The sequence below is a fragment of the Aulostomus chinensis genome, chromosome 12 (genome assembly GCF_037954235.1).
Source record: "Aulostomus chinensis isolate RoL2024-O1b breed Wild chromosome 12, RoL_Achi_v1.0, whole genome shotgun sequence".
Lineage (NCBI taxonomy): Eukaryota > Metazoa > Chordata > Actinopteri > Syngnathiformes > Aulostomidae > Aulostomus > Aulostomus chinensis.
This window is the reverse complement of record NC_141331.1, coordinates 3,426,760-3,437,500: the sequence shown is the minus strand read 5'-3', so window position 1 is coordinate 3,437,500 and position 10,741 is coordinate 3,426,760. Positions and strand designations below refer to the sequence as shown.

The 10,741-nt window shown below is 42.7% G+C and overlaps 2 protein-coding genes across 12 annotated transcripts in view; one reads left to right on the top strand and one right to left on the bottom strand.

The window, feature by feature from the left end:
- The window catches only part of LOC147251765 (mechanosensitive cation channel TMEM63B-like), a 52,081-nt gene that overhangs the window by 37,456 nt on the left and 3,884 nt on the right, over positions 1 to 10,741 (bottom strand). The window lies entirely within an intron of this gene.
- Positions 3,744 to 10,741, top strand: part of tmeff2a (transmembrane protein with EGF-like and two follistatin-like domains 2a) — a 109,256-nt gene continuing 102,258 nt past the window's right edge. The window contains exon 1 of the mRNA XM_086219681.1: positions 3,744 to 4,459. Within this exon, the coding sequence (XP_086075807.1) occupies positions 4,270 to 4,459 (190 nt within the window). The 5' untranslated portion in view covers positions 3,744 to 4,269. The remainder of the gene's footprint in view (positions 4,460 to 10,741) is intronic.

Sequence of the window (10,741 nt, the reverse complement as noted above, 5' to 3'; positions counted from 1 at the left end):
GGCCTGAGAAAGTTTCAATGAACATGTCATTTCCTGCTAAAATGAGCCCAGAAATTGCAGCCGAGCACCGGTCGTCTCACCTCTGCAGTTTGCAAAAGTTTGTTTGGAATCAAGAAATTAGCGAGGAAAGCTGCACCAGAACAGCTTGTGTCTGGAGCACAGACACGTGACTAACTAGCGGCTCCTCTAAAGGAGCAAACCTGAAACTAAAGATATATTTTTCAGCAGCAAACAAACTGGATCTTAAATAAATTTGTAAAATGGTCACAACCTCGTCAAAGATGGTCTCACCTGGCAGTGACACAAAATCTGGAACAATTTCATAAAAGGAACAAGGTCAAAGAGTCAGTTGGGATGGTTTTGTGGTGAACAGGTTCCCTGCTGTGGCACTGATTTCTGGGTAATGTAGAAAACTTCATTTTAGCATCTTTCTCTCACAACAACTTCTTGAAATGAAATTCTCTGTTGAGAAATGGTGTTTTATGATGTGTAAATTAACTTAAATTCTGGTAACAGATTAAATACAAAAACACATGGTAAAGGTTAAGTTAATGTTTAAAAAGAGGATATTATAAACAGAACTTGAATAGTACTTGACATGGGAATTAACACGAATAAACCGGAGACTTTGAGGTACTATGTTTTTAAACATTTGGAGCACACATATTCAAATTATGGGCGGTACGATGGTACAATGGTCATCACTGTGGCCCCCAGCAAGAAGGTTGTGGGTGGAGCCCCGGCTGCAGCACGGGGTCTTTCTGGGTGAGTCTCCATGTTCTCCCTGTTCCTGCTGGGTTCTCTCTGGTACTCCAGCTTCCTCCACAGTCCAAAGACATCAAGAGGGGACCAGGTTAATCCAGACTCTAAATTGACCGTAGGCGTGGCTGGGAGAGCCAATGGTTGTCTGTCTCTATGTGTTGGCCCTGCCATGGACTGGTGACCCATCCAGGGTGAACCCCGCCTCTGGCCTGAATGCTGCTGGGATAGGCTCCACCCCCCATGACCATTACCAGGATAAGTGGTAGAAAATGGATCGATGGAAATTTGAATTATATTTTTGATTTCATCTATTAGTCAGTAGAACTACATTCCCCACATAAACACATTTTGATTCAGCATTTGCTGATTGAATATAGTTGATGAGACTCATTCAGCCCAGTAATATCATCATAACCTACGTGGGTGTTGTGCGTAGGGTTCAAAAACAGAAATGTGGCCTCACAGCTGTGCTGTAGCATGAAGGATGCCAATTATTGTCACATGTGATGGAAAAATGTCCAGTTTGTGAGTGTGTGTTGTCCTCATCATGATAGGACTCTGAATGCTCAGGTCACTATCATGTTTAAAAATCTCCTCTACTTTGTAAAATATGTATTCAGCTTTCTTTTTAATTCAGCTGTTTGCAGCTTTGTAGTTTGTTATTCTAGTTCCCATTAATGCCAATTTAACTATGACTAATTGGTTTGAAAAAAACAAAACAAAACAAAAGGATCAAAACACTGACAAAGATTCCCTTTTTTCCAGACCATAAAGTCCCTTGGAAAATTTTGGAGGTGGAGAAATTTCACAGAAAACTTCCACTTCTTTGTTTAATTAGCATCCACTGTGAAAAATGGTCCCAACTGATTTACCCTGGCATTGTTGCCGTGGTGATCACACTGTGGCCACCAGTACAGTGTTAAGAGTGTGTAGTCACTTACACACTGTTCGGGTCATTTAACTCCACATTAGATGCACAAATCAACACTGAAGTGTCATTTTACTGTGCACTGTATGGGACACAAGGAGTGATCATGTGATTGGTAATCAGAAATAGCTTCATTCCTCAACTCTGCTGTGTAAATCAGCAGAACCGCTCATCAGTCAGGTCAGGATCAGGTCATTCACACACCACCAGGTCACACTTCGCTCTCTCCAGCAAATTTTACAGTGTAAAATCATGTTTTTTCTTCTGTGAAGATTCTGTTTCCTGTTGCACTGACAACAAACACTAAAAACTAATTTGGGCATGCAGCTTGACTGCTTGGGACAACACACACACACATAATTTCACACAAAGCACTAATGAATAATACATGGCCTTTTCACAAATCTTAACCTGATACCTGCCGCGCTCTGTGATGTAAAATCAGCCTTGCTGTCCGTGTTGCAGAAACAAAACACAGCAAAGCGTTGGAAGTTCTTTTCATCGTGCTAAGGTGTTACAAATTCAAGAGCTAGGTCTTAAGTGTAAAGAGACATTGCCCGCACTTACTTCTCATACTGGATTATACATGCTGCTGCCTGGAAAACAGCAACTGTATAAATCCCAAGAGCCTCCACACACAAATGCATCCAAGCAAAGGCGGCCTTGGGTTACCTTGAGACTCTCTGCTAGTTAGTTTCTTTCCTCTTTCATGTCATTGTTCACAGCAAAAAAACAAACAAAAAAAACAACTATCGTGCCCCAGTTGCTCAGGGCCAGTTCAATAGATGGACCTGGAACTAAGCCAAGAACCACGTGAATAACAGCAAACCCTCTGTGCCACCTGGGCTTCGATGAACCCACGGCCATCTTCAATGGACCACCTCTACCCTGGAAACATGCCTGATGCACATCCTACATTTCCACACGACTGACATTCAGTTGTTCACATCACCACGTCAACAAGCCAGGCCAGCCATTTATCTGCTGTTGTATTCATATGTTACAATACTTTCATGAGCACAAGACTTTGGACACCAGTTTCATGCACCTGAGTTCAGGTGTGTTTTCACTATATTTGAGGACAAGTGTCCTCTGGAGACACTGCTCCAATACACATGAGACCGCCATCTTACCCTGGCAGAGATTCTTCTATAAATTTTGTTAGGACCCACTTTATCTGCAAGTAGCTGTAAAGCTGAATTTAAGAAAACATTTGAGATCTGAGAGTCCTCTGGGGGTTAATGTGCAGGTGCATTGTGTGTCATGAACCCAGTCATGCAAATTATGAGCACTCCCATGAAATGATGTCTTAGTGACAACCCGCAAAAGGCTTGTTTGTTTACAGGAAACTAGTTGTGCTTTCTTAACATCCTGAGGTCAAGTGTCTTGAGCTGTGACAGGCCTGGACAGACACCTCTTTGTTCCCTTTATATAAGGACTTTCCCGTGTACGACTTCTAATTTCCTCGGTTCAAAGAGGCCGAGTGTTCACGGCCTGATGTTAGACTTGACCTCTTTCACTTGCACAAATGCTGTGCTAAGGCTTTCATGGCTGAAAGCATGTCAATTACTATAGCTGCATCCTGTCCCGCGTGACAGCCAGCGGTAGGTTCTCTCCAAAAATATAATATTGAGGTTTCTTCTGATTGCCTGGAGGAGGAGAGGCAGGAATAGCATTAGTGTTGTTTCAAAGTGGAGCAATTATCCCAGGCCAGGCTGGACGAATTGATTCCCGCAGACTTTTTTAATGCTGCCGGCCAATTATAAAAGGGAATGTATCCTCTATAGTGGCCATTGCTCAGTCACCAGCTGATAGGACTGCGCTGGGGGCAGTCTGTCTCCTCTCCTTTTTCTTTGGAATCATTCTCTTTCATTTGCCCAGTCCACGAATGAGATATTCCAATTATTAGTGATAGCCCCCCCCCCCCCATCCACGTGATCATAACGAAGCCAGAAACCAGCTGCTGCTGGTGTGTGTGTGTGTGGGGGGGGGGGGGGGGGGAAGAGAGAGAGAGAGAGAGAGAGAGAGAGAGAGAGCGAGAGAGAGAGGGGCGCAGTCTCCAGGAGCGCAACACAGACCGACCGGGGATCCGCTCCGCTCGCACACAAGAGCCGCTCGCCTCTCCCGTGGATACTATTACACAACCGCCGCCGTCTCCAACAGCTTCTCCGTGGGATACTCTCGCCACAGCCTCGCAGATTTATTGCCTCCTATATTTGTTATATCTCTCCCTGTTTGTTTTCCATCTTTCCCTGCCCTCTCCTCATCCTCGAGCATCCTCCCCTTTTATCCTCGCAAGTCCTCTCGCTTGCCTGGCTAACTTTTCCACCCAAAAAAATCCATCCCTTCTTTCATTGCTCACCAACCCTCCTCCCATCCCTGCAGCCGTACCCTGGAACGGGTGGAACCCACTCGGTCAGTTTACTAAGGGCACTACATGGGGCGCACGGTCGCGCTCGGAAAATGCTCCGCATTCGTCGGCGTGTGAGCGCCCCGCGGAACCTGCCGGGATTGTCAGTGTGCGTCCGCCGCGTCTCTTCCCCACTTCGCCTGCGGTGTCGAAGCCTCTGAGACAGGCTATGGGTACCTCCGTGGCGGCGCAGGCACCGAGTCAGGAGCCCCGGCGGCCGCGCCAGTGGAGCGGGACGGCGGGAGGCTGGCTCCGGATCACCCTCCTCTCCTTCCTCGCCACTTTACCTGTGGAGCAGCTGCGCGCCTTCCCGTCCTCCCTCAGCGACTGCCAGACGCCGACCGGCTGGAACTGCTCCGGTGAGAGGCAGTGCATGAGTTGCTCATTTTGGGTTCTCTTAGCTCTGCACTTTATTATTTATTCATTTATTTTTTAGAATTTTTTAAGGGATTTAAATTCTGCATGGTTTGGTGCGAGAGACATGTCTGCTGTTGCAGGACCGCAAAGCGATGAGAGGATGCAGAGTTCGGGGGTTGACTGCTCATTTAGCCTCAGTCTCGGAGCCTGACAGCGGCAAAATCATACCTGAATATTCAGTTACAGGCGAGGGATCAATCATTTCGATCGACTGGTGAAAACTAAGCATAAATAGAGCAGGGAAGGTTCATGAGGAACGCCCTCAATGTTTGCGTTTCTGTTCTTTCACCTACTTGGAGCAGTCGGACTCATTTTGATCGCCTAAATCCAGAATAATTCGCACAATTTCATCTAATTCAAATGCTTTTATTTGCGCTCACATGTGCCTCAGGTTGTATTATATTGGCCACTTAGCCACAAACTTGTTTCCTCTGTCTGCGGTGTGCAGCAGGAGGCTGCAGAGCTCCTCGTCTCTCTGTAAATGAACCCACTGTGCCGCCATATATTTCCCCTGTTGCCTGTCCAAGTCTGAACCCTTAAAATAGCTCCCAGCCACTTCCACACACACTCTGAGGGACACTATTGATATTATAGCTCATAGCAGCAGCATCAGTATGGCTCCATGGCTGCAGCCAGTCCTCCTCTGCAGGTCCTCCTACTGCAGGGGTGCCCAAACTTTCTCCCATGGAGGGCCAAAACTGACACATACTGGTGGGCCGCGGGCCAAGCACAGGCTGTGGTTAAAATGTAAAACAGCACTGAGACACCATGTTGTCTTTAGAAAATCAGTAGTTTTCGTGTAAGATTTGAATGTTGTACACATTTCTCCATCGCAGCTTAGCGCTGCATGTTTGTGTGACAATAAAGTGTATTTGTGTAGGGTTCTTTCAGCCTTTCAACATGAACATTAATTCACTGTAACAGGAAATGAGTGCTGAAGGTCACTATCCGACTATCAGATCACCTGATGAAAGTATGAAAACAGCTTAGGGCTCAAACAACATTTTTAATTGGCAACAGAGAAAATTATATTAATGGTGACTTACGGTAGATTTAAAAACAACAATCAGTAACACTTTATATTATGGTTCTTGTCATAAGAAATCAAGATTGGTTAACCATTGTATTTTTTCCTGCTTTATTTCACAATTACCCTTGTTTGTTTTCCATTGACACTTTCATATTTGGAATCTTATAAGAACATAAATTAGTTCGTTATTAACATATAATAAATATTATAAAATTTTATAATTTCCTATTTTTACCTATGTATTCATGCGTAATGCAAGAACCTTACTGAAAAGTGTTACTAGTTATCTTGCTTTATCTTGGTTCCTGGGCTGGTTATTCTTGGATATTTCTATGCATCTGAAACATCCAGCTGATTCGGGCCCGTAGTCCTCACTTTGGGCAGCCCTGCCTGATAGGATTATATCTTGATGAGATAATACCAAGAAATGATACAGCTTTTTGCAAAAGGCACGTAGAATAGGTGGCAGAAATAAAACATCCATTCAGAATATGTTTGGGAAATATAAAAACAGTGCCACTAAAAAAATCTGGAGGATTTGGGAAATCTTTTTTTTTTTTCCGGTGGTGGAAATGAGAGATTTGGAGGGATTGAAGTGGTGGTTCATCACTCCCTGAAGCTATCTGTTTGTTTTTCTAAGAATCCATAGCGCACTGTAAATTGTCATCAGTGCTGAATACATTGAATAAATCCATCACTTGTGCTGTATCTTTGCAACGATTCCCCCTGGTTGTGATTCATACATGTTGGAGGGTCTCAGCTGAGAGTTAGCCGTGATGATTTGCCAGTAATGAGTGATAATGGTACACATCCTGCCCAGATACACAACTGCCTGCCTGCCTCCTCACGTCTTGGCACACTCTTAAATGCATTTAGACAAAGCTTTTATCCAGCACGCCTAGAGGAGGCTACTGACTGACACACACACACACACACACACACACACACACACAATAATAAAAGACCAACCCCAGTTAATAATCGTATCAAAACAGACTGCCGCTGCACAGGCTTTAATTATCCTTCTATACATCATACAACAGTGACTGTTCAGTCGATGGACAACAAGCAGAAACACTTAAGTGTTGTGCTCACTGTCATTTTACTACTAAAACAGATAATTGTGTTTAGTGGTGTCCTGAAATGGGGATGTCAATGTGAACTGCACTGTGTTTAAACAGGTGGGGAAGAAAAATGGAGGGAACAATTAAATTTGACAAAGATTTGTGCGTCTTCACCGAGGCAGAGCTGAGGCTACCATAATGAGCTTGACACTTATTTATTGTCTGACTTCTCCTCAAGATGCCTTTGGTGAACCCCAGATAAATGTGAAGTATTAAGTTGCAGATACTAAGAGGGCTTGGGTGGCCCTTTTCTGTGTGACCAGCATTAACCCCTAACATGAACTGGACAGGCACAATTGTTTAAGCATGATGCATTTTCAACCCTAGGTTTGTGAAACCCTGTACTGCAACGATAAGTATACGAGCTCTGGATACAGCAGCGAGTGCAAAAAAGCAACATCAACTAGCTTCCTCTTGCACAGCAGAGCAGAACGTCATGGTGCATAAGGCTGAATTTTCTGAGTGGAATCAGATCAGCAAGCTAGCAGCAAAACAAGGAAACGTTAACAATTCCCAAAACAAAGCAGAGACTGTTATCAGACTGAACATGGTAACTACGTTTGACAAGAAATTAAAGACTTAACGGAGCGAGAATATTTGTGTAGTGTTGGGCAGATAACAGCTAATGTTGAAAACAAATCAATATACTTTTATTATGGTAGGTAGATGCTAACATTAGCTGCTAAGCTTATACAGACAAGGAGATTAGGGAAGCACCATACTAGACTGGCTGATATTTACTGGTGTCAATATTATCTGTATATATACAAGTCATGTTATTTTCATACTGAAAACAGACGTAAATATTAAGCGTTTTAAAAATAGTTCTTTAAAAAAAAAACTTTTGTAAAATCCATGAAAGACTGTATCTATTTACTGTATTGTCTCCTCATCATAAAGAAGGTGATGAGGAAAGATGAAAAGAATGAAGAAAAACTGGGCCAATGTAATTATCAGCCATCAGACTGATACCCAGATGTTCAAAATATACCAATATATACCAATGATGCAGTATTTTTTTGTGCGTTCCTAAATGGGATAGTGATGACTGCAATGCTAGGAATTGTGGGACTTGAGAACAAAGAGATGTTATTGATGTCAATTCCCACCTAAAACATGGAGGGATGGTAAATGCATAACCCTTCTTCTGTTGGTGAGGACAGATCAATGATGAGTGCTGGATTTTTGTTTGATTTTTTCCAACTTTCCGGCTTGGAAGCAAACGAAACTCAAGGAAAGCTACAGGATAACTGAACAGAGCCGAGATGAGTCAACAAACATTTTTAGAGTGTACATATTAATGTCAGGAAACCTGATTCCTGGCCACACAGTTCGTGTTCCAGAAGAATGCCATTGAAGCAGATAATGGTTTGTTATTCTCCCGGTTTTTTAGTTTCTTGTACGAAAGGCAGCCAGCAGGTTTCACCTCTGCCTGACTCAGGAGGCGTGTTCCTGATGGAACCTGACGTCAGTGAATACTCTATATTCTTTTTCAAACAAACAGGACTTTCGTTCTACATGGTTGACTGTCTGTTTATCATTTGTTGTAATTATCACAGTTGAAGCATTAAGGCATCTTGCCTGTACTTTCTGGCTTGTATCAGTTGAAATAGACGAGAGAAGTCTGTGTTATCTTTGATAAGTGCACTTGTAGATTGTTGCCAACAAAAAAATTAGCTCATGTCTTTTGCTGTTTTACTCATCCAATGAATACAAATGGAAAATGATATTCTCCCTGAATGCCAGTTTAAATCAGTAGTGGTTAGAGATGGAGACTGTTTGCCAAACCAGTACACACAATGTTCATTAAAGGAACATGCCAATTTGGTGGGAAATATGTTAATTGTCCATCATTTTTAATGTCAGACAAACAGAGGCCCCCCTCTCCTCTCGTGTGTGCTGTGGCTGACTGCTAGTTAGCTTAGCACATGGAACAAAAGCATTTGGGCAGAGTAGCAAACCATCTCAAAAGTCAAATATGAGGGTTGTGCTGAACATTCAATGTGGAAAAAAGTGTTGAAAATCATGAGATATGATTTAATTAGACAGATTCCCGGAATTCCCTCTCAAAGCCTGCAGGTCCTCCTCGTGTCAGGATGTTGCATATGTAATCCTCCTCATCGTCACTCAGTTAGAAGCAGCAGTCACTCTTCTAGCCATCAACAGATGTTTGGTTTTGTTGGACTTAAGTTTCCATGGAGTTTCGAGGCGCTGTTCTGGAGAGAAGCTCTGACTACATATGTGACTCTTAAATAACAGCTCGTCATTTTCATCTGATTTTTCTTTTCTCTGCGTATGTTAAACAAATCTAGTTGTAACAATGTAGCAAAGACTGTTTTGGTTGAAGGTGTATTTTATGATGACTTTTGAGATGGGATACTACCCTGCCCCACTGCTGGCTGTCACTGCAGCTAAGCTAACTAGCGGTTAACTGGGACGGGAGGTCTTGAGCTCTGTAGTGCACCAGAGAGGAGGGACGGCTCCATCTGCTTGTCTGACACTGAAAATGATGGAGACTCCAGAAGTTTGAGACACAAGTTCCGGACTACAGGTTTAACAGTGGGCTGGGTAGTGGTGAGGACCTGATATCACCATACATGAATCATGGTTCAGTTTGAGTGCAATATACTGTGATTTGATAAGGTATAATACATATTGCAAGACTCATCATTTACTGGAAGTTCCATGATACAGCTGAAATTCCAGCTAACTGCAGAAATACTAGTCCATTAGTCCACTGGTGTGATATCACATTAAATATGCAGGGCGAGTCAAAACATGTAGAACTTCAATTCCAATTTCACAGAACAATATTTTCAAAGTTGCATGGATGTCCACTTACTGATCACACTTAATGTAGCTGCTTTAACATCATATTAAAAAAATGCAAATAAGTTGTTGAGTCACTCACTGAACAATAATGTGCTGAAATACAGCTGACGTGACACACATGGCTCATGATAGGATTTTATTACGATACATTGCAAATGATGCAGTGTCAAGGTGGAAGCAGCTGAGTGCAGAGGAGGGCAGGACTGGATGGACGAGACACAAGAATGAGCTGAACTCACAAATTAAACAGACACAATCAGCAGAAGAAACTCTCAAAATGCTTGGAGGCAAACAGACAAGCTGAGACCCATGTGAGAAACTGAACCAATGACACAAAAAGAAGACAAGGGCAGAGAGGGACGTGATTGGATGATAAACACTAGGAGCAGGGATGTGGCTGACGAGGACTGATGAACAGACGAGACAAAGGTGAACACGGATAACAGTTAGGAAAACTGACAAAGACAGGAAGTGAGGCGTACAAGACATAGGAGTAAAGTTAACCTCAAAATAAAACAGGAATGACCTAAAACATCTGAACCAACATAAGGCGCGGAAACAACAGACTTGCTGAGGGCAAACTACCGCGAACATCAGAAATCGTCCAAACTGAAGTTTCCAGCCAAAGAAAAGCAAAAGTCCATAACTAAAAATGAACATGTGGTATTAATACTAAGTGCTGGAATGTCTACAATACCAATGTTAATGCATTACTTTTACTGCACAGCCCTAATAAAGAACAGCATGTGTGCACAAACTGTTGAATTAAATCTCATCTATTGCAAGTCAAGAGTGTAGAAACAAAAGAATATGACATAAGCAATTCATGCAATACAGCCTCATTCTATAAAGACAGTTAATAGGTTAGATAAAACCTGTTTCTCCTCACTGTGTCCCTTAGCTACTGTTAAGACTGAAAGGTCATTAGATGGTTTGATAATTAAAGTGCAGTGTTATGTCTCTCTCTCTCTCATATATATATATATATATATATATATATATATATATATATTCCATCAAGTGGAGGAAATGACCAGAGATCTGGGGAGAATCGGCCATCTGCCTGTAAGATTTGAGGTCAAAAGTACTTCTCTTGTATGCAGGTCAGCACTTGTGACAGAGGCAAAGACAGTAGAGGGGAGGTGTAATGGAAAATAAAGACCAAACCAGCTTTATAGAGAGACAGTGATGCCTTTCTCCACGTGGAAACACACTTTTACTGTAATTAAGACACATTC